Source organism: Drosophila rhopaloa, unplaced genomic scaffold (genome assembly GCF_018152115.1).
Source record: "Drosophila rhopaloa isolate 14029-0021.01 unplaced genomic scaffold, ASM1815211v1 contig_3, whole genome shotgun sequence".
Classification (NCBI taxonomy): Eukaryota; Metazoa; Arthropoda; class Insecta; order Diptera; family Drosophilidae; genus Drosophila; species Drosophila rhopaloa.
Window position 1 is genome coordinate 3,752,793 of NW_025335123.1, and position 25,867 is coordinate 3,778,659.

At 42.3% G+C, this 25,867-nt stretch overlaps 2 protein-coding genes across 2 annotated transcripts in view; both read left to right on the forward strand.

The window, feature by feature from the left end:
- Nucleotides 1–25,867, forward strand: part of LOC108046108 — a 96,352-nt gene that overhangs the window by 19,200 nt on the left and 51,285 nt on the right.
- LOC108045167 (aminopeptidase N) lies at nucleotides 17,276–21,592 on the forward strand. The gene is made up of 4 exons (XM_017124392.2): nucleotides 17,276–17,877; nucleotides 18,640–20,071; nucleotides 20,705–21,189; nucleotides 21,268–21,592. The coding sequence occupies exons 1-4, from the start codon at nucleotides 17,276–17,278 to the stop codon at nucleotides 21,563–21,565; spliced, it is 2,817 nt and encodes a 938-aa protein (XP_016979881.2). The 3' UTR covers nucleotides 21,566–21,592.

Below are 25,867 nucleotides of genomic sequence, written 5' to 3' on the forward strand. Positions count from 1 at the left end.
CAGCATTTTTGCTTTGACGTCAACGGGTTTTGATTAAGCATTATATAAATAATCTAAAGCTTTTCGGTTTGATTAAATTGAAAGCAAAGAAATAAAACATTAAGATTAAGTGAAATCTATTAAAATTGTAATAATAACAACAATTTGACGAAACCACCTTAAATAAAGATTGAAACATTAATCATAACCATTGAGAGATAAAAAGAATAGAGTGGATAAAATAATATATAATATAATTCTACATGGATGCATCGCTTTGGGACGGCTTAAAAGTCTTTATCCACGGTGTTTGCGCCATATGGCTACGTTCTATCCCGGTTCTCCTCTTTTCTTGGGCTTCCATTCTCCATCGCCTAATTCGCTCTTGATTATCATAATTAAACAATTTAGTTTCAAGTGCTGGCCTCCCATTTGTTGCACTTTGCTCTGTTTCCCGAGTGGTAAGTAGTAGCAACAACTGCAGCAACAACGATTCAAATGCATTGTTCGTGTTAGTTGCCAGTTGTTGTTGCTTCCTGTTCTTTTTGCAGCAATTCTTAAATGTAAATTACGCGCTTTGTTGACTTTGCCCCTGCAGCAGCAAACAGTGAAAGGGGTTCACGTGTGTGTGTGTGTGTGTGTGTGTGTGGGTAGGGGAGGGGGGGAGATGGTGAATGAGGTAAGCAGTGCACACATTATAGTACCCATTACCTCACCCCCCTTTTTCCTTCTGGGTGCTGTAATTGTGGCCAGCTTTGAGCTGAGAATTTTCTTCGGCTTGTGTGCGTGTTTGCGAGATTGCTGTCAAAATGTTGTAGGCACCCCGAAGCCCCCGAAAGCCCCTCTCACCACCCCTTTCGTGCCCCGGCGCCTTTTGATTGTCAGTTTTGGACAACGTCTCTGTTTGTCTGGCAAGTGAAATTTTGTTTGACGTTGCTCGATTATGCATGGGAAGTGGAAGTGGAAGTGGAAGTCAAATCGAGCTCCGTGTGCGAGTGTTTGGGTGTGACCCTGTTGGAACCTTTGCCCATGGTTAGTTTATGCGATTGATTTTTGGTTCTACTTGTCCTTGTTGTGTGTGCCTAGTGTGTGTTAGTGCCACGTGCAAGACAACGCCAAACATGGCGTGTGTATTGTATATTTGAGTGCGGCCACTCTGCGTATACGTAATATCCTTTAGGGAATTGTTATGTAATTTCCGTGTAGAGATTTCGTTTCAGTTTTGTGATTCCTTCTGGGCATCATTCAAGTAGTTATTAATTAATTGAAAAAAAGTCTCGCCCCAAGATGTTGATTTTCGCTTTCATTCTCTTTGTTTCTAATTAAATCCTTTTCTTTGCCCCCACTGGACTTTTTGAAAAATGAAATGCATTTTTAAATCAATTAGCAATGTCTTGCGTAAAGACATTTTCATTCCGTTGGACTCTTTCTCATTCCAGTCGTGCCTCAATTTATTTAGACATTTTTCTGTTAGTTTTTGTTTGTCTTCCTCATTTTCCTTCGTGTTTTCCCACTATTTTGCTTTCCTTTTTTACCCGTCTTATATGCATAATTATCTTTTTCTTTTTAAATTCATTAAGAAATTCTCTTCATTCCAAAGTAACTGCACATTGCCTGCTGCTTCGAGTATCTTTTAAATCCCATTGTTTTGTTCTTATTCCACATCGGTAATTGCAGTTCCAACTAATTGAGAAAGTGTTTCCGCGAGGTATTTTATTCGCTCTCATTATTTTTTACACTTTCTCATTTTCTTCAGCCTTTCCCCCATTTCTCCGCCTTCTTTATTGTCTTAGCTTACCGCTCCTTCTCCAATTTTATTAGAATTTTCCGGGGCGACTCTCACCTTAAAGTTTGCCCATTTCGGCTCCAGTTTCTTGTACTTAATGACGAGCCACCATTCCGGGTAACCTCCTGACACATTGGCCTTCAAGGCTGTCTTTTTTACTTGCCATTCTTCTGGCGGCCGCCTCCCTTTCTTTCCCATTGTTGTGCCAGAATCAGGCTGTCCCTTGTCCTTCCCCCCCTGACCGCAGCATACGCCATTTCTTCGCCATTATCATTTGACACGCTCCCGCCCAGTGGAAACCTCCCCCTGGTGACCCCACTATTGCCTAGTTTCCGGCACGTTTGCCCCGACAATTTTCCCATTTTTGCCTTTTGCTCTCTTGCTTTTTAATTTGTTTTAATGAACTTTCAAGCAACGTATTCCATTCGAGTGGCGGGGAGGGGGAGGGGGGTGAGATTCAGTTGCAATATGCTAGCTCACTTGTATAATTACAGGCGCCATTGCATGTGCATCTCCAGCAGCCTCTGCCCGTGAAAAACCCCTGAAATCCGCCTGCTGGAAGTCCCTCCTGAGCACCAAACCCCCCCCCCCCCCTGTCGCCGCCTCTTGTTTCTGGGCCTGAGCCTGAAGTGCGTGGCTTTCATTAATTTTAATGAGTTTTAAAAGTTGTTGCCATTTTTTTGCCACACTACACGCGCAGTGCCTGGTCTCTTGCTTTACACCCCACTCCCTCTCCTCAAAATGGCTCTGATTCTTGCCCTTTTTTGCCGCAGACTTTTTGTTGATTTTATTTTATTTTATTTCATTTAATTTATTTGATTCTTTCTTACCATTCTCCCTGTAAGTTTTCTGTGTGTGCAGTGTTCTCGTTCTCGTTCTTGTTTTTTACTTTGCCGCCCAGCATGTAGTTTCTGTGTACTTGTTGTCATTTGTTCGCCGGCAAAAGCAAGAACAGCACTGACAATACCAGGCTTTTATCTATTGAATGCACACACGCACCCAGAGACAGAGTAATATAGATACAGATTGCACAGATGCATATACGGACAATGACATTTATTTCTATTTGCAGTTGCAGTTTCATTTTCCGAGAGACCGTTGAATGGGGGAAAGAAGTGAAAGGCAGTGGGGCGGTGGTGTCATCGCCACCTGCTGTGTGTATAGTTTATGCCTAAATAACTCACAACTGTGCATAATTCAGAGTGAAGCTTTGCACAGCCCCTCTCCCCTGGACACCGAATGCTGCATGCAAATCGGAGGGCAGATAGGATAAAGGAGTGGAAGCTCCATTAGTCGAGCTGGTCCAAACTGAAAAGACCGCCCAATAGCTTTCATTTTGCATGAGGAGAGGGAAAAGCGAGAGCTGGATTTATCCGGGTTAAGTGGAAGTTGCTCCAAATGGGAACTGCCAAGATTTAGCAGACGAATCTCGAGGGCTTCTATTGAACCCCTTGGACTGCACAGATCGTTGAGATCGCTTTCAACCGCAGAGCAAAAGTTGACAGCTTCATTAAAGGCTCTGTGGAAACAGACAGCTTTTCCTTCGTTTTCGTCGTCTCTGTAAATAAGATTATGCTCTAAGTTTCTCTGTTGTTGTATATTTGTTTTTTGTGTGCTTTGGGGTGGGGCGTAGAGATGAGTGACCAACATCAAGAGCCATAATGGAAATCAAACCAGAAAGCCAAACATTTGCCAAGCTGTCGTGTTACTAAGTGCGTTAAAACAGCTCAAAGAGAAGTGAAAATGGAGCTGGCTGAAGGAAGGGACCCTTTTATGATTTTGCATTCTTCAGCGCGAACATTAGGCCAAGTATTTTCCGTGGCTTTCCTTTCCCCTATTCCCTATTCCCTAGTCCCTCCTCTCTTTTCCCTTTTCTCCTATTTGCCTCGTTTTCGTTGGCTGCTTGTCGAGAGTGTCCTTTGTCCTTTTGTCCAACTGCTTGTGGCGTTTTCGCAATTTGATTTATGTGTTGCCCCCAAAACATTCATTAAGATATAATCATAACGCACAGAAAACACAAACAGGATGAGGATGAAAGCGGCGTCTATATGGGTGTACAAATATAAATATAAATATACATATTCGTATATGTATCCCTATCTCATATATCATAGAATGTCCTTACTTTATTTCTGTGTGCCCTTTCCACTTCTTTTCAGTCGCTTACTGTTTTTGTGGCATCGTCAGTTGCGCAAATATCTTTGCAAATTTCTAGGCACATTTTTTGGTCATAAGATTTCATTAGATTCACATGACCAGAAGCTATAATGAGGTTGGGCACCATCTGTTCTGCCTGCAGGGTGGCTGCAGTAAGGGCCAAATCAGGCTAATGGCTCAGATCGTTCATATATGTGGCTTGAATGAGGCATACGAATGCCATGGGTACTGTGTTTGTATGTCAATTATGTTGCGATAAATAAACGCCCACAATTGCATACATTCAAATTTATCTACTAAATATTCACATATTTTCTCTGAACTTGATTTAAAAGCGAACAAACAAAAATTGAACTTAAACATAACTTTATCCGCGAACATCGTTTTTCAAGGCCATCATTATAGTCAATATTGTTTCTTAAATGCTTTAATAGAAAAAAAATTGTTTGGTTAAAACCATCATAGATTTTTATTATAAGCTTTTCAAAATGGGATTATCGTTTTCAAAGCATCCCTTAAATAAAGTAGAAAACTTTATAAATTTTATAAACTTCTGGCAAACACAAGCTTTTGAGTCTATTAAATCGTAGCCGTTTTTTTGCTCGTTCTAATTTTAATTTCCTGTCTGCACTTTTCTCTCCGATCCCCAGCTGCAAAATGCAAAATAATTAGAAATGTCCCCACCTACATGGGAGTTGAGTGAAAAGTTCAGTTTGTTGTGCTTGCCTCAGTCGGAGTCTCATTTGCATGACTTCCAACCAAATAAACAAATCATACACAAACAAAATGTTCTCCTCTGTGTGTGATTGTTATAGAGTTTACGTCATGAACTTCATGAACTCATGAATTCGTGAATTAAAAAAAAAGTTTAAAGGATTACGAAATAAAAACGTAAACAGTAAAAATTTTGGTTGGCTTTATCAACTAACTTTTACTGTAAGTCTTCTGCATATTAATGGTTCCGCGTATATTTTTAATGTGTTTGTATTACATTGATATTTGTAACTATTTTTTCGGCTGGAGCACTTTAACTTAAGTGGTAATAAGTAACATTAATTGTTAAGTACAGTAACTTTTTGGTAAATTCAGTCTACAATTTTTGATTGGAAAAATTAGAGTTGCAGAATATTGTATTACAAATTAACATACAAATATAAGGTTACAAACATTTTAATATAATCGGAACAATAAGCCGAGAAATTATTTCATAATATCTTATAAATAGCTGACTTATAAAAATATTAAAAGTTTAAATTAATAATACAGTAAGCAAATAAATGAAAATATTTGAGTGCATGAAGTGGTTTTCGCATAAACTCAGTATATGTAATAGTAGCAATTTACAGTCATTAAAAATTTCGCAAATAAACATGCCAACCCATATTGCAGGTTCCGTTTAGAAACCTTTGCCTTAACGATTTCAGTATGTTTTAATTAAATTGCTGTATAATTCACAGTCTTATATCTCTTTATTCGGCATGACATTTTCCCTTTTTCTGTATTTTTTGAAAAAATACGATAGTCTACTTTAAACTAATCTCCATTTTCCCTTTGTTTCTTTTCAGGTGAGTGCAGCACTTTTGTGCAATTTATACGGTGGCTATATATCGTAAATACTGGGTATGCTAAGATATGGTAAGGAATCTGTTATCTATGACTTGCTTCTCCGACTTCTTTCGGCAATTTCTTTGTTGTTTTTATGGGGATGTTGGAGAAAAGGGGTCGAAACATTCCGATTCTCCTTTTTACCGCCCTCCCGCTGTCCGTTTGAAAATTTATGTACTCCACCTTCTTGGAAAACCCCTTCTGGCAGTTTCTCCTACCATGTAACTGCAGAAGCTAAACCAATATTATTTCAGCCTTCTATCTATCCGTCTGCTTGGCCCTCCTCCTCCTCCTACAATTTCCCAACTGCACTTTGTCTTTGGCTTCTCCTTACTCGATTTTTCGGTCAGTGGCAATTGGCCGCCGACGTCCGACGGAAACAGTCCTCCTGCCACGCCCCTCAATCCCCCTTTCCCCCCTTTCCAACCTCCCCTACCGCTCTTTTTCGTGTAATTTTCCGGCTGTTTTCACGTTGCAGGAAACCCGTGAATTTCGCGTTGAGTTGACCGCACAAGGGAGAGGTGGAAAATAGGTGGGGGGACCTGAAAATGAATGTCGTATTTGTTTCCACCCCTCCCCCATCTCATTTTCATGGTTCGCCTTTCTGTGCTAATTTCTGCTCCAGTTACGTGGCGGGAAAATTGACGAACATTTTGGGGGTTGGGTGAATGGAGCGTCGACACTCCAACTTATTAAATATAATTCACATGGCACGGCCAAAAAGTCGTCAAACAACAATGGCTGAAAGAGAAACCGCAACGAGTTAATTAAGTGGCTAAAACAATCGAAACTAAGTGAAGGGAGGGGGCCAAAGGTTAATGCGGAAAAGAAGGCATAGAAGAAGTACAACTGTTGAGTGGACCTTCTTCCAAAGTTTTACTCTCATTCTCAATATGCAAAACCATGGGCAAGAAGCTGTCCCGACCAAAACTGCATTTCCAATCGGGGAAATCGCTCGAGTGCTTGCAGTTTTTACACTCCAATTAATTTTTTGTTTTTCATCTGTAAGATTAATGTCCTGAAATAGCATTACCTTCTTAAGGTAAGCTTTCAGTGGTTTTCCCGAATTTGTGGTCAATGAACAGTTAGTTAAATGTGACTTATTACACGTGAACTCAGGCGGCCACTCATTAATAATTCAAATAATTAAATGATAAGCAAGTAGACATTTGGCATTCTTTTTATACCCTTGCAGAGGGTATTATAATTTTGGTCAAAAGTGTGCAACGCAGTGAAGGAGACATCTCCGACCCTATAAAGTATATATATTCTTGATCAGGATCACCTCCTGAGTTGATATAGCCATGTCCGTCTGTCCGTCTGTCCGTCTGTCCGTCTGTCTGTCCGTCTGTCTGTTTCTACGCGAACTAGTCTCTCAGTTTTAAAGATATCGAATTGAAACTTTGCACACACCCTTCTTTCCTTTGCACGCAGTATATAAGTCGGAACGGCCGGGATCGGCCGACTATATCCTATAGCTGCCATATAACTGAACGATCGGAAATGCCATAACTTTGGTGTTTGTAAAGTTAGGAAGTTGGGATTTTCTATGGGTTTTGTATTTGGCTAATCAATCCGACATGCCGAATTTCATAAGGATCGGCCGACTATATCCTATAGCTTCCATATAACTGATTGATCGGAAATGCCATAACTTTGGTGTTTGTAAAGTTAGAATGTTGGGATTTTCTATGGGTTTTATATTTGGCTAATCAATCCGACATGCCGAATTTCATAAGGATCGGCCGACTATATCCTATAGCTGCCATATAACTGATTGATCGGAAATGCCATAACTTTGGTGTTTGTAAAGTTAGGAAGTCGGCATTTTCTATGGGTTTTATATTTGGCCAGCCAATCCGACCTACCAAATTTCATAAGGATCGGCCGATTATATCCTATAGCTGACATATAACTGAACGATTGGAAATGTCATAACTTTGGTGTTTTTAAAGTTAGGAAGTTGGGATTTTTTATGAGTATTAAGAATGCATCATATGAATAATTTTGGAGAATATAATTTACAGAGTATTCTGCAAGGGTATATCAACTTCGGCTCCGCCCGAAGTTAGCTTTCCTTTCTTGTTTTTATTGATCACATTGAATCAAATGAATTATGCGAAGTGGAAATATCCCTGATTGTAAAATTTTAAAATGTATGCACTTGAATTAAGATTAAAAAGAAATTGATGTGGAATTGTTCATATAAATTGGCGAATGAAATCCATATTTCTGACTTTAAATTCCTGCTGCCCTCTTCACATTCGACATGATTTATTCCCATTCTGGTTCTGTTGCGATTGGCACAGAGTTTTTTCCTTTCAGTGAGCTGCGGCCATCTCTTTTTTAATGCATGTTGAAAAGGACTCGCGGGCGGTTGGGCGCTCCGCAAAGGGGGCGTGGCAATGCAGGGCACATGGCAAGCGCAGTCATTGCGGCTAAAGCGGTTTCTGCAGTTTCCGGCAGCCGCAAGGCAGTTTCCTCTGACCCTCTCACTCTGGCGTCCGCTATCTCCTTCCCGCTCGGCCGCAAACTGCTTTTGGTCGTCGCCTTTGGCGTCGCCTGGCGCTGCATTGATAAAATTCCCCCGGGGCCAGCAACGGGTTAAGGGGGCCCGGTGGTGGGTTAAGGGGGTTCGGTCAGCATGTCGCTGCCGCAGTATCACAGTTGCACTCACTGAAACAGAAACAGTAGCCCAGTTACCGATGCAAAATTTAACAAGATTTCCACAGTTCTGCTAAGGGACAGCAAAGTTGATTAAATTTATCTTCGGTGGTGAGAGGAAATTGGGCTACGCTGTGAACGATATTTCCATTTCAGTTCTTCAGAGTATCTCTCTACACTCGTTAAGTTCGATTTTTTTATAGCGGACTTGGTTTCGGAAATCGATCTTTTAAACTGTGAAGCAGGATTCACAACACTCATTTGGAACTGTGCTTTTTATAAAAGCCCTTGGGATTATATTAAATGCAATTATATTTAAATACAATTATTTCAAATATATATTGTTAATGTAAATATTATTCCAAATAAATATCAGATTCAGAACCTAAAAATTCAGATCCTATTAAATGTTTATCTATTTTGTGGCTGCCTAGATCATTAATGTAGAATATAATCAAACAATGCCACTTTCATATTTCATACCATTTCTCAAAAATGTACATTAATCTTTGAATAACTTATACAATATTGTAGTAATAAAGCAGATATATACAAAAAACAGCTTAAAATGGTAACCAGAAATCCTGAATTAAGAACCGGGTTTTGTTTTCAACTTCAATTGCACTCTGCAATCCCCTTTTCCGTTGGGTTTTCATCCAAGTCTACTATTGTACTTCTGTCTTACTTTCCTGGTCTTATTCCTCTCTTCCTTCAACGGATTCTCCTCTTTTTCTGGTCCTCTTCACCCCATTTCTTATCCTTTCTTTCTCATTTTCTCCCTTCACTTGGCAGCTCACACAAAATGTAGATACATGTGCGGGGGAAAAAGGAGTTTTCCTTGGGCTTTCCTGCCACTCAGCCCCGCCCCATTTTCCTGCTCCCGCCCCCTTTCGTGTGGCATTTTTATGTGTCTTTGTTGTTGCTCGTTCCGTTGTTGTTTCATTAGATCATTTGAAATTGTATGCCATGCAGTTGTTTCGTGTTGTTGCCTATTTGCATACATATATATGCCAGGATATCTAAGTATGTGAGTGTGTTGGAGCTATTTACTGTGTGTGGGGCTGCACTAAAGGAAGCCCGAGTTTTGCATGGGGAAATTGAAACAAATCTTGAACAATGCAGCTAACTTTTCTGTTGTTGCCTTTGCCACTGAGCCGTAAGTTATTAAGGCCCCAAAATGAGAGCCCCGAAAAGTAGGCAATTCAAAATGCAGAAGCCCCGAATGCGGCTAATGTGGCACACAGCCACACACCCAAAACTCCCACCCACCCACATGTCCTGCACTTTGGCGCCCCTTAGCCCCTTAACCCCCGAATGCCAGACATTTGGGGAATGCATTCCGAAACTAAAGCCTTTAAAGTTCCCATCAGAATAGCAGAACGGCGGGTGGGAAAGTTTCCCCCTGGTTTATGATGCGGCCCGAACGGCACGTTTAAGCAATTGCAAAACTTTTTATGGAGTTTTTCCTATTTCGTAGCCCCGATATGGCCACATCCTCCGCCGGACTTACTAGTATACTTCCCCTGTTTTCCGCTTCTTCGTGTTGGGTCAGTTTTCTGGCTCTTGGCGGTGGATTAAAAATAAATATGAAACAGCTTTTAGTTTACATTGTCGTGAAAGTATGGAATTAAACAGATGTATCGAATGAAACAAGAAAAATTAATTATGACCAAGGATGTTGATGGAAATGGTTATTTATGAAATACACTGTATTATTAAACATGGTAATAAAAAAATGAATTAATTAAAATAGAAATAACTTTGGTTTGATGACAACAAATTTCGATTGGGATCATATAATTATATTTAAAACCATAAAAATTTAGCTTTGTTAATTAAAAAAAAAAATAAACTTCAAATGATCCATTGATGATTTGTCTATTCCCCTTTTTATCAAATGTTCATTCCGTTTTCATACACCCCCTGTTTCTAACCCTTTACTTTTAGTAGCCTTTTTGTCTCGCATTGTTAATCCCATTAGTAATTAATTGACCGCTTAGACTGGCAATGCAATCTAAATCCACCATTTAATTGTTATAATTGTTGTTCAATTTCATAAATTATAAATCATTAACCCCTCACCCACTCCGGTGGTTCATTCGCGACCACCCGCACAGCCCCCTGCACCGACCAATTATAGCTGGCAATTATTTCAGCTTCACTCTGCCATTAATTATTTCATTTTTGTGGCTTTCATCTAATGAAATTGCAATAATAACGATTGCCGCAGTTTGCGAGCCACTGCAATGACCTCACAACTGTTATCGCTCCGGATGGCGGTGGGTCTTTGGTATTAATCTTTATGGTTACCGGAGGGATGGGGTTCCGGAGCGTTACGAGTCGTAAAAACTAACTAACGACGGTCCGAGGCAGAGCCGTAAACTTTGCCTCGCAGGTTTCGTCTTTTGTTTCGCTGTTGCTGTTGGCACCCTATAACGCTGGGAATATTGCCACCACATAGGCAATTCGATATCAACCATATTGGATTTTTCGAACTTTTTTCATGGCACTATATATTCTTAGTACCAACCACCCTTTATAATATTAGTTAAACAGTTAACCAGAACATAATAACTTTCAAAGTATTGAAATTACTGTTTAAAGCTTGAAACTAATGAATTTTACAAATACTGCATATAAATAACTTATTTGGATGATAACATAATACAAATTTAATGAAAGCTATTGGTTATAGAAAAATGTTCTTGGAATTGTCATAATAATATCTAAATGATTCTCAAGTGCTATGTAAATACCTGACTATATTATTTTGTAAGATTTATTTTACAAATTATTTTGTGTAATTCGACACTATATAGCTTTATGAATTAAAAGGCTTTGTTAGTGTAAAAGCTTAAAACACTTTACCCGTTTAAATATATGTATAAATCTTTATTTAACTTTTATCAAGTGCTCTTCTCAAACGCCAGCCACCGAATGCCGCGTCTCGATATTTCTCGATGCTTCCATTCCTTTTATCTGTGTCAGTGTGCTAGGCATACATTTTATCCTTAAATTCTAAGTTTACGTGCTAGAAAGGGATGACAGTATAATGCTTAAATCTAACGGAGAATCGATCTGATTATTAAACAGAAAGCTTAATGCGTAATTATCTGAATGTATATGGTACAGTGGGCCTTACATGTATCTACATATACTGCTACATTCTGACCAGCAGAAATCTTTTCGTTGCAGAGTCCTTCTTAGGTTTTAGCAAATATATAGGGTATCTCCCTGGCGATGATTTGGTAAGCTTTTTGGCCATTTGCCTTCCAGCCAAGCAAAACAACATAAAGACAAATAAAAAATTGTTGGGCTTTGCTGCTCGCTTTGCGTTTGGCATCTGTCAAAATGGCAGCCAACTTGGTGGGTGGTAAAATGATGGCTGGTTGGGGTGGTCGCTGGTGGGTGATGAGTAGTGGGTGCTGGGTGGTGCAAAGTGGGGTGGTCGAGTGGGTGGACTTAGTGGGGGGTGCTGTCACGCAAACGTTTGAGCAGAAAATGACGATGTCGTTTGCCTTGCTCGCCGAAAATGCCCTTCCCTTCCCTTCTCCCGCCTCCTTGCCGGCTGTGTGTTTATAAACGAGTTTTGCATTAAATTTTACAACAGCAGCAACAATGGCACCACGCACACCAAACAGAGACATCAACGTGGAGGGGGGTGTGTGCTTGGGACAGGTGAATGTACCCGTTGCCTTCTTGCCACTGACAGTTCCCTTCTCCGCATCTCAACATTTCCTTCCACTTCTGTGCGCTGATTTGTCAGGGTATAAAAAGGGAAATATAAATGTTATGACTTAATGGCGGCTGGAGGCTGGCAGGCAAGGGGAATCATCATTTTCACGGTTCCCAGTTTTCAGTTTTCCAGTTTACTCAGCGTCCCTCGCTTGAGTTGCAAAGTATGCCACGCCAAGTGGCCAAATCAACAGATTGCATCACGTGGTATGGGAGTAGATGGGCATGCCAACTGGCAGATGACGAGCACATCTGAATAATATCAAGCAACACTATTGCTTTAGCTTCATCAATAGAAAATGAGACAGGAGAAGCTGGAGTGATGTCATTACTTCAAGACTTTACCCCTCAAATTGATCAACACCCCAGAGCATTAACGTAATGGATATAAATTAGAATGGGACTCTCTAGATTTTTTTGACGAAACCCGAAGAATTCCGACAGATGTTGCTGATGATAATCCTTAATATTGCACACACTGTTTCTTCATATACCTCAGCTCATCAAAACATTTTCTAAAGAATAACTTTAAGAATAAATCAAATAATGGAGCTTTTTCAAACATACTGCATTTTTTCTTACTACACTTTATATAGTAGTTCATAAGAGTATTCTTGCTTATTAAAATAGTAGATTTTTTGTGTTATTGTATGTAAAAATTACGACACGAATTTGTGTCATTAACGCATTTTGCAAATACTTGATGCAAACATTAATAGCGTATTTAAAAATGTAAAAAAAAAACACTTCCAATTAACTATGAGTTCCCATACTCGAACAATTAACTTGAGCTCCAATTGACTGGACTGAAAAGTAAAGGCACCTTTATAATCGTTCATCGAAAGTACTATATATTGGCCGCCTTTGAATGAATGCGATGGCTCCTGAAAAGTACAAAAGAAATGGAAGGGAATTCTTGGCTGGCACTGGCCATGTGTCAATTGGCCTGGCTTAATTCACTGGCTGCAGTTCGAACAATTGGCCGGACGAAATCGACTTACTGAACCCAGGGCCATGCATCAAGCCCAAACCCGAACCGAAACCTCACTTTCAGCATCTCAGTCAGCACCTCTGACCTTCCGTTGGGCATTTGGCTCTCAGTTTTTCAGGCTTTCGTGCCTCTTTTTCGTTTCGTTTCGTTTCGCTTTTTTTTTTTTTGTAGATTTTTGGACCGGTCTCTGGCATTTGGTTTATGGCAGCAAAGGACTGCGGCAGTTTTGGCATTTTCCAGCAGTCCGCACACACACGACAGCTGTGTGTGTCATGTCCAGAGCCATAAATCATTTATTTGAAAATTGCCATTGTATTGCGGTTTAATAGCATGTGATCATCATCATCAGCAGGAGCAGGAGAAGCAGATGCAGCAGCAGTAGTCCTACCTTGTGGACAGTAGGTTTGGGTTTGGGTTTGGGTTTGAGCTTGGGTTTGGGTTTGGGTTTGACTCTGTTTGGTTCGTCACACACTACATGTCGTATTCATAGCCAACTGTCTCGCCTCGCCGCTTGCATCGTTACATTTAATATCCCAAATCGTACGAAAGGTCGGGGGTCGCATGCCCCAACATGCCCATTAATTATAATGCCGCACTGCGAGCAAGGCGGACGAATGTTGAGGGGCCTCAGCCGACTTCCGTTGGGGCCAGGGACACGCCGCCTCCACTGAAACAACCCAAAACTGCCCAGCCACCAAACGACCCATCCACAAACCATCCATCCACCCACATAGCAACATATGCCGCACGTTTGGTGCCTTTGTCGCCTTTTTGTGTCGTGTTGTGGCAGTGATTTTCCTGCCTTTCCCTGCTTTCCCCGCTTTCCTGGCCATTTCCCGGCGGGGTAACGAGGTCATTTGGCAATATACCAACACAAACAAAAGTTATGTTATTGGTCAATGTATTTATGAGTACGCCAGGCCGGCCTGTTCAGGCTCCTAAAGCCCAGCGCTTCGGACTGGGAAGTCACCTCCAATAGGTATGCCGTGCTGCTCTACGAAAATTGCACGAAAATTGGAAATTTATTGCCCAACCCACACACACACACACACAGAGATAACGAGTGAAAAAGGAAAGCGACATGCGCTAATGACATTGTGCTGTGGTTTGTCGCCTTTTTTCTTCCTGTCGCCGAAACCCACTTTATGTATGCGATTTCGATTGGGTTTCCCCCATCTGCAACCGAACTGAAAGCCACAAATTCTGATTCAGATCCCATCGAAGAGCATTTCGAATTATTACTTCCATATTCAGTCGAAATTGAATAAAACTAACGTAATCATTTACATTTCTATTTGTTATTGCTCTTATCTATCGAAAGTCTCATCAATTCTTACCATCGTCTCCTAGAATGCTACCAAATTATTTTAGCTCATAGAATTTTCAACCATTAATATATTTTAATGTATAAATGATATAAACATGAAAGTGAATAGAACTAAATCTCTCTCATAAAAGAACACAGCATACTGGTATTTTTTTTTTGGTATATCTTCGTTAAACACGCCACACAAGGATGGAACTTATTCTCGTGTATTGACAAATTATTTCCAAAGATCACAAAAAAAAAACGGGTTTCGGGTGCTCCATTCTAGGGCAAATCAGTGTACCAGGAGCAACAGGGTTTGGAAGATCCGAAGTGTAAATTGTATACAGGACCGGACCAAGGACCAATAGTTCCATATTCATTGGTATTTTTGTTTTTACTAAATTTTAAAAACGTTACAAAATTGACACAAAAAATGTTTTGTCTGACTGCAATTTTATTTCGGGAATATAGCAGCACAATCGAGATATTTTTCAAATTTAAAAACCTTTTTCTTGTTTTTTTATAAAGGTAAATATTGATCATTTGCAAAATAGACGTCGATGTCAGCAAATCTTCCCCTTTAGCCCCACAGTCATTTCAAACTCAAGCATTTAAGATAAAACAAGAGAGAACGCTATAGTCGAGTGCCTCGACTATTAGATACCCGTTACTCAGCTAAACAACTTAATATAAGATTAAGTATTAAATAATATTATGTATATTAAAGACTAAATGTTTGCACAACACGAGTAACGGGTATAGCGAATAGCTTTCTTTGAAAGGAGTTATCTTTGCCGGGCAATTGCAACTGTGTACAATGTAAATACATACATATGTATATGCTTACATACATACACACATACGCCATTGTTTGAGTCAGACCTCCAATTTGGCTAACTTGATTTGATTTGCATAGTTCTTGGGATATAGTTCGGTATTGACAAATGAAAACCATCGCAATTTCCTTTAATAGAAATCCTTATCGAGAATTAACATTGACTCTGTTGAGCACCTTGGCCAGCTGTTCCAAAGTTATCCGTTAGATGGCGCCATGAAAGGCGGAAATGTAGGCGCTAGCCAGGCTTAAGCGTTTAATGGGTTTTTGGGCGTTAGAGTGGGCGTGGCAAACTTTTATTAGGCCAATCGATATTTATTGACGAAACAAATACATATCAATTAAAATTTTCATAATATCATCAAAACTGTGGCCACAGCTTGTGGCTTGTGGGCGTCAGAGGGGGCGTGGCACCATTTTGAAACAAACTTGCGCTGCGTAGGAACTCCTAAAATCTACATGCAAAATGCCAATCCTCTAGCTTTTATAGTTTCCGAGATCTCAGCGTTCATACGGACAGACAGACGGACAGACAGACGGACAGACAGACAGACGGACAGACGGAGAGACGGACAGACGGACATGGCTAGATCGACTCGGCTAGTGATCCTGAACAAGAATATATATACTTTATAGGCTCGGAAACGCTTCCTTCTAGCTGTTACATACTTTTGCACGAATACAATATACCCTTTAACTCTACGAGTAACGGGTATAAATAGAAACAATAGATTTAATTCAAACATGGGCCAGCTGTTGCCACACGATGGATGACAGCAATATGCAAGCGAATAATTAGAGGCGAACAATTCGAGTTGAGCTCGATAACCTCCCAATCTAGCAATTCTCCATTCTTCGGAGATTCCAGCTAAGCACACAGATGAAGCTGACGTCACGGGGATTTGGCTGCATTTTGGTGATGTTTTCGAGTTTTTGGGTATAAAAGGGGCTTGGCGTTGGCAATTCAAATCAGTTGCGATTGGAGCAAAAGTCTGAGAATGCGTGCCTACATTGCAATTACCCTTCTGGCTCTGGTGTCAGTGGTCGTGGCCCAAATTAACACATTTGATTTTCAATTCGGTGAAGTCGGCGTTAAGGCTGGCCTTGATATCAAAGGACTTAAGGATGCCTTTAACTTAGCCGATGGAGATATTATCTATATTGGCGGTCATGGCGGTGTTAAAGATAATGACTGCGTGGACTGAGTGACTGATGTGGACTGCGTTTCCCACATCGCACACGTCGCCCAAGACATTTCTTTACCGCCACTGAGAATAGTTTGCCTGCCAGCACCACCGACAGCAGCTCCACTGATAACTCTATTGATGACTCCACTGATAACACCACCACCGATTCGGGAGAGATTTAAAGAGGAAATTTGTAGATTTGTGACCAAGATGACCAAGAAATAGGTATTCAAAATAAATAAAATATAATTAATTTGGCACATTATACCACTCATTTTTTATAGAAACTTGTTCTCAGATGATAAGAACTGAAAGGTTATGATTTTAATTTAATTTAACGTGATCACTAGCCAAGATCATTTTACATACTGGAAACGAGAATACCCTTGCAATCAAATTTGATGATGGCCCTATAAAATCAATTCGTGTTTTGTTGTTTTGATCATCACCATGTAATATATTAGTCAAATTTTTTAATGTCTTATCTCGTTGAATTCTTTATTAAATTTCCAATCAATTGGTATTCACAGCTTAAAAATTATATTTTTTGAAAAAAATCATGAGGGTATCCATTATGAAAAATATTTTGGAAAACATCGGCTCGATCTTTCGTTTATTTAATCTAACCCTGGGAAATAGTTGTCCAATGCTGGAATGTCATACATCGTTGAATTCGTAATGAAATTTTCAATAAACCCTTACGAAAAAATTTTGGCTAAACCCTGTAAAAAATTATCTCGATTTTTTTGGTTTTTTAGTGAAAATCCTAAATGAGGTAATTTTTCCTAAATTGAATGGGCTAATCTAATTTTTTAGGCATTGACCCGTGACCCGTTTTTAAGTTGTCAAAATGTAGGCAAATAATGTCAAATGACGATGGTCAATATCGAATACCATCGAATCACGGGGTATTAAAATGGTTGAAAGTTAGATGCATAGCATCCCATCGGCCTGACGAATGGCCAATTGGACACGGCCCAGCCCGTTCTCAGTGCAAAACAAACTCCAGAAGCCAGTCTGCAAAGTCATGCACTTGGGCTACCTGGCAATACTCACCACACTCACGCTGCTGCAAGGTCGCAGCACTGAGAGCCGCCTGCCGCGGTGGGTGGTGCCGCTGCAGTACCGCCTGGACATCGTGACGCGAATCAACCAACCGTACCAGCCCTTCGGCGGCACGGCCACCATTGAGCTGCGATCGGAGCGGGCCACCAAGAGCTTGGTGCTCAACTCGCGTGGCCTGGAGATCGGCAAGCGGAGGGTCGTGACCTTGGTGGCCAAGGGCGGAAAAGGTGTAACGATCACCAAAATACTGCTAGATAACAAATCTAGCCGGGTGACCGTTTACCTGAAGAACGCTCTCACAATCAACACCACCTACCAACTGAAGGTGGACTTTACCAGTGTTCTGAGGCGGGACAACACCGGCTTCTACAGCAGCTCCTACGTGGACCACAACACCACCCTCGCCCAGTGGATGGCGGCCACCCAGTTCGAGCCCAATCACGCCCGCGAGGCCTTTCCCTGCTTCGACGATCCCATTTTCAGGACCCCGTTCAAGATCAACCTGGCCCATCCGCATCAGTACCGCGCTCTATCCAACATGCCCGTTAGACGAACCATCCGCCAGTGAGTAGTTGTTTCTCAGGGAATTCCTGACTTAGATTGGCCCAATAGCTTTTTATAGCAATTCTCCACAATGCTTACCAAAGCTGAGGTAGAAAAACCTAGTGAAAAATTATGTTTTTAAAGCTTTTATTTAGGGTTGAGTGATAACATGGATAGCCCAAGTGTACCGAATTTATTGTTTGTATTTCTGTTATCAAATGGTTTTACTACAACCCATCTTAAGTCTGATATTGCATTGCAATTCATTTAACTTTTATGTAAGAGAGCTCCCAAATTTGTTTCGTGTTTTGTATGACTGCAAAAGCTTAGAAATTTATTTGAAACTATAATTTTTCCCGTATTGGTTAAGATTATATTTGTATTGGTAACTTTCCATATTTGGCTTACTTGATCTGACGAAGGTCATTTAAAATCCCCTTATTCTCAGGAATTGTTTGGTCTTAGGTCTTGTTGGATTCTCTGATCAAGTAAAATAGACATAAAACTGTAGTTATGGTAACATTTTAATTTAAAGTGTAGCTTACATTTTTCACCGACCTCTTCTGCTTATTTAATGTTTATTTCGATTTTGGTCATCGGTGACTCGTTTTACTAGTAATAGAACACGTTATAGGGATTGATTCCTTAATACAAACGCCAGATATAAAAGGAGGATAAAATGAACACATTCACGCGTTGCCAATACATATAGTTGTAATAAAGGGACTTGGGAAAATTCAATAGCTCCAATAGCGAATTAAATGCTCTGCCACCCATCCAAAGCGCCAGTCTGAAGGACTACGTGTGGACGCAGTTCCTGGAGAGCCAGCCGATGCAGACGTACCTGGTGGCCTTCGCGATCAGCAAGTTCGAGCGTCCAGGATTCACGTCCAATGCGCGGCCTGGCTGTCCCATCAGCACATGGGCCCGCCCGGATGCACTGTCGCAGACGGAGTTCGCCAACACGGTGGTGGCGCCGCTGCTCTCCTTCTACGAGCGGCTCTTCAACAGCACCTTCCGGCAGAAGAAGATCGACCAGATGGCCCTCCCTGACTTTGCGTTCGGGGCCAAGGAGAACTGCGGCCTGCCGACCTTCTCGGAGGAGTCCATCCTGTACGACAGCCAGCGCAGCTCGATGGCCGACCAGCAGGGCGTGGCACGGGCGGTGGCGGTGACGGTGGTGCACCAGTGGTTCGGCAACCTCGTGTCCGTGGAATGGTGGCACGAGATCTGGCTGAAGAACGCCTTCGCGCTGTTCCTCTCCCGCTTCGGTGTGGAGGATCTGCGTCCGGAATGGGCCTACCAGGAGCGGCACGCCCTGAAGCTCTACCTGAAGGTGCTGGAATTCGATGCGCACCAGAACACGGAACTGGTGACGACGGTGGTGCCGGATGAGGCCCACATCTGGGCGGCCTACAGCGAGATGAAGGTGCAGAAGGCCACCGTGCTGTTGGACATGCTGCGCCGCGTCATGGGCGACGAGGCGTGGCAGATGGCGTTGCGCCGCTTCCTGGTGATCTACGCCAACCGCAGTGCCACCACCTCGGACTTCTGGGACGTCCTGCAGCTGCAAGTGGACCGCAATGGCCGCCTGGGCAAGGGTCTGAACATCACGCGCCTGATGGAGTCCTGGCTGCAGCAGCCGGGCTATCCCCTGCTCACCGTCACCCGGAACTACGATGACCAGTCGGCGGTGGTGCGCCAGCAGCGGTTCTTCATCAATCCGCAGGCGGGACAGCGGGCCACCAAGGCTACCTGCTGGTGGGTCCCGCTCAGCTACGGCTGTCCCCAGTGCCCCCAATCGAATGCCACCACCTCCATCCCCTGGCTCACCTGCACCATCTCCCAGAGGAGCAGCCAGGCCACGCCCGTCCGCCTGGAGAAGCTGATGGCCGGGCCGAGCGACTGGCTGCTGCTCAATGTTCAGCACTCGGCTCCACTGCGGGTCAACTACGACCTGCACAACTGGCAGCTGCTCAACGAGACGCTTTCAGATCCGGTCAAGTTTCGCCTCATCCATCGCGTGAACCGGGCCCAGTTGGTGGATGACCTCTTCAGCCTCGCCTGGAGCGGCGTCATGGAGTACCCCATGGCCCTGGGCATCCTCGGCTACCTGAGGCACGAGGACGAGTACGTGGTGTGGGCCGCGACGAAGGACAACTTCGAGCGGATCAACAACGTGGCCAAGAAGAGCCACAGCTACCGCATTTACAAGGTGGGTCTGCAGGCGAAGAACTGATATGTTTACTCCGTATGTAAAGTCACTTTAGATCTGAGTAATGGTCTGAAGTTTTTAAAAAGGGGCAAGTCTTAGGGTCCACCATATTTCTCATAAAACAGTTGAATTTGGCAAATCATAACATAATATAATATTCGGCTGCCTATAAAAACATTTCTGTTCAGCAGTTTTTCCAACCTTTTCCACATGATGACTTTTTATATCATGTTAAGGTTCAAGTCTGTCAGTGAAAGTTAACAAGAAGTCAATTTGTTAGGAATCACAAAGTCTAAATGCGATGATAAAGTTTAAATCACAAAACTTAAAAAGAGAAGTAATTTAATTTCGTCTTTTGCGTTTTGCCGACCCACAAATCTTTTTCTAAGGTTTTACTGAGAAAATAAATTATTCCGAAACAGCAAATCAACTCAACGTCTAAAGTTACCATTACATTGATTTTTTGTTAGAGACATCAGAATCATTAAATTTTGAAGAAATTTAAATGAAATTGGTTTGAGGAAAGTTGTAATCTCTAAGTAAGACTATGTAGACTATCAGTTGATTTCTCAATGGCGTTTAGCCAACTCCGAATTACGCATTTTGGCCTTTTGCTTTTTTCGGTTTGCCCAGACCTTTATGCGCATCCTGCTGGAGCGGCAATTCGAGAAGGTGATCTCCTCGAAATCCCTTGGCAACATGACCCATCGGCCGATGATCCTGCGGCTGGCCTGCCAGTACGAGCTGCCCGCCTGCCTGAATTTGGCCCGCCAGGAATTCGCGAAGGGGACGCCGGCGAAGGCCGGTTGGATGACCATTCGGGAGCGGGAGATGGTCTTCTGCACGGCGGTCAAGTTCGGCACCGAGTCGGACCGGGACACCGTGGAGGCGATGTACCAGCGCTCGAACTTCGCCGCCGAGCAGGAGTCGCTCCTGACCGCCCTGGCCTGTTCGCGGAACACCTTCGCCCTGGAACGAGTCCTCAAATGGACCTTCGAGAGTGTGGGCGTGCGCAAGCACAACGCCAGGCGAACCTTCAAGGCGGTGGTTTCCAACACGGTGGGCTACCGGCTGGCCAAGAAATACGTGTCCGCCAATATGCAGCTCATACGCAACTAGTAAGTGAACCACAAGCCGGAGCAGAACGGGATCGGGGCTTCCTCATCTGAGAGTTATACTTTCCCTCGCCCCAAAAGCTGCAGCAACTCCACCAACAAGGTGGTCGATCTCATGAGGCCGCTGGTCGAGTGCCTGTCCACGTCGAGGGAACTGAACTTCTTCAGCAAGTTCTTCAAGACCATCCTGCGGGATATGGACGGCATGGAGCGGCTGATCAAGATCCTGATAGAACGCGGCAGCGACAACATCCACTGGGAGCGCACCAAGTTCCGTCCGATGATGATGGCCATCCGGGACATAATCCTCTGGCGGAGTCCGAGAAACTCACCGGCCAAAGTGCAAAGTGATGTAAATCAAAACAATTTCCTGCACTAACTTGTTCACAAATAAATTTAATCTAATTACCAAATACAAACTTCCACTTTCACCTTGCAACTTAGGTCATTTTAATTTAAACAGTATAATTTCTTAGCTTTATGGGCTAGCTCACGTTTAATTAAATCACATTGTTAAGTTTTTAAGCTAACTTTTAGAGGTAATCACTAAATTGATTATGCATTAAAACCGAATGACTTAATAATGACTGTGAGGGGATAACAACTTTGGCTGGCTGAAGTTGGTTTCTATTCTTGATATTAATGTTATTGCAAGTGTTTTCAATTTATTGGCTGCAATTTCATTAGTGTTTCTTTTGTTCAAGGAGTATGTGTACTAATTAAAATACAAAACTGCTGTACTTTTAAGCAAAAAGTCGTTCACTAAGCATGGAACCCCACCTCCCCGCAACCCAGTGGCATAACTAACGTGATCCCATGGCCTGCCTTCCGTTCGGTGGCAATTAGTGGGCTGCCTATCTGGTCCTGCCAGTTGCTAGTTGGCATTTTGCAGCCTGCGACATACAGTTGCTGCATCATTCAGATGTGAGTCGCGTCGCGACGCATCACAGTGCAATGCAACGCTACGCAGCGCATTAGCAGGCCACACGAGGCAGCCAAGTGACAACTGACAATCGACAACTGGCAGCTGATGAGTGGAGGGGGCGGCTGGCTTTTTGGAAAAGAGAGACTGGCACGGAAAATGTCGGGAAATCGGAAAATGCTGCCTTAAGGCGCTTAGTTCCAGCCGCCTGCTTTCTGCGGTTCCCCTAAAGGCGGGATTGCAATGGTTATGCAATTCCCATTGGCAGCGCATTGAGGTTTCCCTATCTTTTTGGGACATTTTGGGACAGTGACAGTGGCAGTGACAGCAGACCCATCGTTTGCCATTCATTACCATATTGTGTAGCTGGCCAACTGGCGTTGGGTGGCTAGCTGTGAAGAGACATCAATCAGCGCCTAATTAGCTTCTTATTTGCATTGCGTTCGGTGTGCTGTGGTGTGATATCGCTTATTACGTATACGCAGCGTGGCCGGGGCAAACAAAGTGCTAATGAGGCGAGTCTCAAATTTCCCTCGGCAGACGCCCTCTATATATATATATATGTACAAGTATATGAGCTATATCCGATGACAGAGTGGGAGCAGGGTTGCGCCATTATTTATTCATGAATCCCTTGGCGGGAATTGAATGAATGCAACTGTAATTTACAATTCTCTTATCCGTGCTACTGGGGTCAGGGGTCAGGGGTCAGGAGTTTGGACAGTGGCTAGCCAAGCGTCAAACGTTGGCCTGACTGTATTTACATGTTCTTGATTTGAGCCAAGTTACTTCCTTCCGTCCTTCCTTTCAACCTTCGTTTGTTTCCCTCGTCCCACGTCCGTTTTTCCTCTCGGTTCGACTTTTGTTGGCCATTTGGCTGCAGTTTGCCATTGTTTGACCGGCCTTTTGTTTAAGCCTTTTTCATTATTTAAATGCAATTTTAGATGCCAACTCAGCCCGGCTCCCTTTCCCCCATTTTTTCGTCTTTTGTTGGGTCCACTTTATTTTGCCTGGCCTTGCATTTGTCACATGAGCAACTAATTGTCTGCTCCTCGGACATTCAATATGCCTGCCTCTGTTTTAGCATGTCCCTCTCTGTATCTCCGGACTAGGCCCGTCCTCTGCATAATCCTTTCTCATGCAACTGAAGCCAACCAATCTCTGGAATGCCGCCTCAGACCCGGACTGTATTAATTACAGCGAGTGGGTGTGGTGGCTCCGGGTGGATAGTTAGCATATTATGCTGTCTAAGTCCCTCAGACCCCCTCGCCTGCTGGCCTCCTCCACTTGCCCGACTAATTGAAAATATTGCGTACTGAAAATTGCATAAAATTAATTGCCATGCATAATCAATGAGCTTGCAGAAATAAATTGAAATTTAATTGAAATGTTGCATGTAAATAAATAAATAGTGAAGTGGTAAGCGAGAAGCTCGTAAATAATGCAGGTCAAGGAAATATAAGCGCAACAGCAGCTAATTTGATAGAATTTTATTTTTTTTTAATAATAAGGAAAGTTTCGAATTAGGCAAAAAGGTTGGGTAATTAGAGTTAAATTATTTATTAATTGGCAGAAGCATTACTTTATTAAATATGCATTGCAGTAAAGTATTATTACAGATCATAATTAGTTATTATAAATATTTCAGCAAAGCTAATTGGCATTTGTGCTAATTGGTGACAGGTATATCGTTGAGGATTATGCAGTTAGGCATTTATATTTCTATTTCAAGGACTAAATTGACCTGTTGCCGGTCCAATTGTCATTGACTTTAAAAATGCCTCTAAATAATGTGGCTGTGCTTGGCCTGGCCAATTAAACCATCACAATTAGTGCTGCTCGTGTGGTGCTGGGTGGGGCACCGAAAGCCAAAGCCACACATAGTGGTGTGGTGGTGCCGCCACAGTGCTCCCTGTGCCTTGATTGACTGGCAAACAGAAGCGGCTGATTCAGAATCACAGCCAGAAAAAATTATGAACTTAAAGCTCATACAAAGGACTCTAAATATCGTGATATGATCCTAGGTCTTTGTACCTAGCCTCTTTATTAGGTGTTTTAGCTTTAAGTACTTTGTATGTCTGGGATTCGAATGAATTGAACTTTCAAAAATATACTATCTCACTTGAAACACCACTTTTCAGATTAGGTATTTAATGTAATATTGTACATATTATTATTCTGTTTATAATGGAAAGGAATTTGTGAAAGACTTTCTGAAATTCTGAATTAGAGAGCTTCTTAGTATGATATGCAAATGTACTAATAAAAGTTTTGAAAATATTCAATAAAATTTACGTTTTTTGGTGTATAAATAACTGTACTTAAAAAAACCTTAAGAGTATATCAACATGCATAAATATCTAAAAATGATTGAACGAAGATAATATTATATTCTGTTCGTATTCAGTGACCACCGCTGAACTAGAGTCCCATTCCAACCCAAACTCCCTACATTTTATGGCCTTAAACGTTTAATGAATGGCCATGCGTTCACTTTCCTAAACCTACATTTCGGGCACTCGAGTTCATAATTCCTTAAATTGAGGCAATTCTATTTTCTGAGTGCAGAATCACAATCAGAAACATCAGCAACCAATGGGAAAACCAACAGCATTTCGCCTGCTGATGTTGACGTTGATGCGGATGCAGATGCGGAGGCAAATGCTGATCCTGATGGCCCCCATGGAGTTTTCACTTCGTGTTTGCCTTTCTGATTATCATTGCATATTTCGGGAGCCCCGCTCCCCACTCACCCCTTTCGGTGGTTCCCCGCGGAGCTGCTGTCCGTCTGTGGTTGGACTTGGTTTTTTCCGGCACTTCTTTATTTTTTGCCGCCTTTAGAGGGTTTTCACTGCCGTCTGCTCGCTGAATAAACCTTTTGGCAACATGAAATGTAAAAATATTATTTCAATACGTGCAGTGCAGTGGGTGTGTGTGTGTGTGTGTGTGTTTTGCATTTGAATTGTTGTTTATATATCGTTTCGCTTGGTTTCCATGCACCCTGCAAATGTGATGAGGTATGCTGGCATTACCAAATGCTACAATTTTCAACAGCAAGTGAAATCCCAGAAGGGTATTTCTGTGGCGAACCCAACCGGATGTTCGCCATTTTTGCTGCGCTGTTAACGCCATTTTGTTGTGTAATGGCTCAGAAGTTTGTTTGCTCTATTCCCCCTCACTCCCCTCGGCTGAGTGTTTTGTGCTTTTTATCGCTTTGTTCATTTTCAAGTGCCAGATGAGTAAGTCAGCAGGAGGAAGCGAGATGGAGGGGTGGCCAGGACATGGCTGGACATTTTAATATTTATTAATTTACGCCGTGTTTGCTCAGCTCTCCACTGAAGCGCACCAATTTCGGTCAATGATTTACTGTCCTTCGAAACAAAAGCGTCCAGGATACAATGTAATATATGTATGCTCGGTAACGTGTACATATGTAGTGCTATGTACGTACACATATACACACACGTGTATGCACACGATTCTTATATAGCGTCAAAATTGCATTGTAAATGAGTAATTTTGTCATCGGAAATCGGTTTGTTTGCCTTTTCGGGCTTGTAAACACGTTTGTCCGACATTCATTATGCACGATTCCAATTAATTGATTTTTTTTTTTCCCATTACCGGAGATTTTCCGGGTAAATGGTCGCACTAAGCGCTAAGCTGATGAGGCTTGAATTTTTACGCTCGATGCACATTTCATTTGCACATATTTAGGCGAACACAATATGCTTTTAGTTTTGCTTTCGAAATATGGCC

What these genes read in the sequence shown, in the direction of transcription:
- LOC108045167 (XM_017124392.2), top strand. Translation starts at nt 17,276, where the DNA reads ATGCACTTGGGCTACCTGGCAATACTCACCACACTCACGCTGCTGCAA. An exon ending in ACAGCTACCGCATTTACAAG is followed by an intron (nt 20,072 to 20,704) that starts GTGGGTCTGCAG and finishes CGGTTTGCCCAG; the next exon opens with ACCTTTATGCGCATCCTGCT. An exon ending in ATGCAGCTCATACGCAACTA is followed by an intron (nt 21,190 to 21,267) that starts GTAAGTGAACCA and finishes TCGCCCCAAAAG; the next exon opens with CTGCAGCAACTCCACCAACA.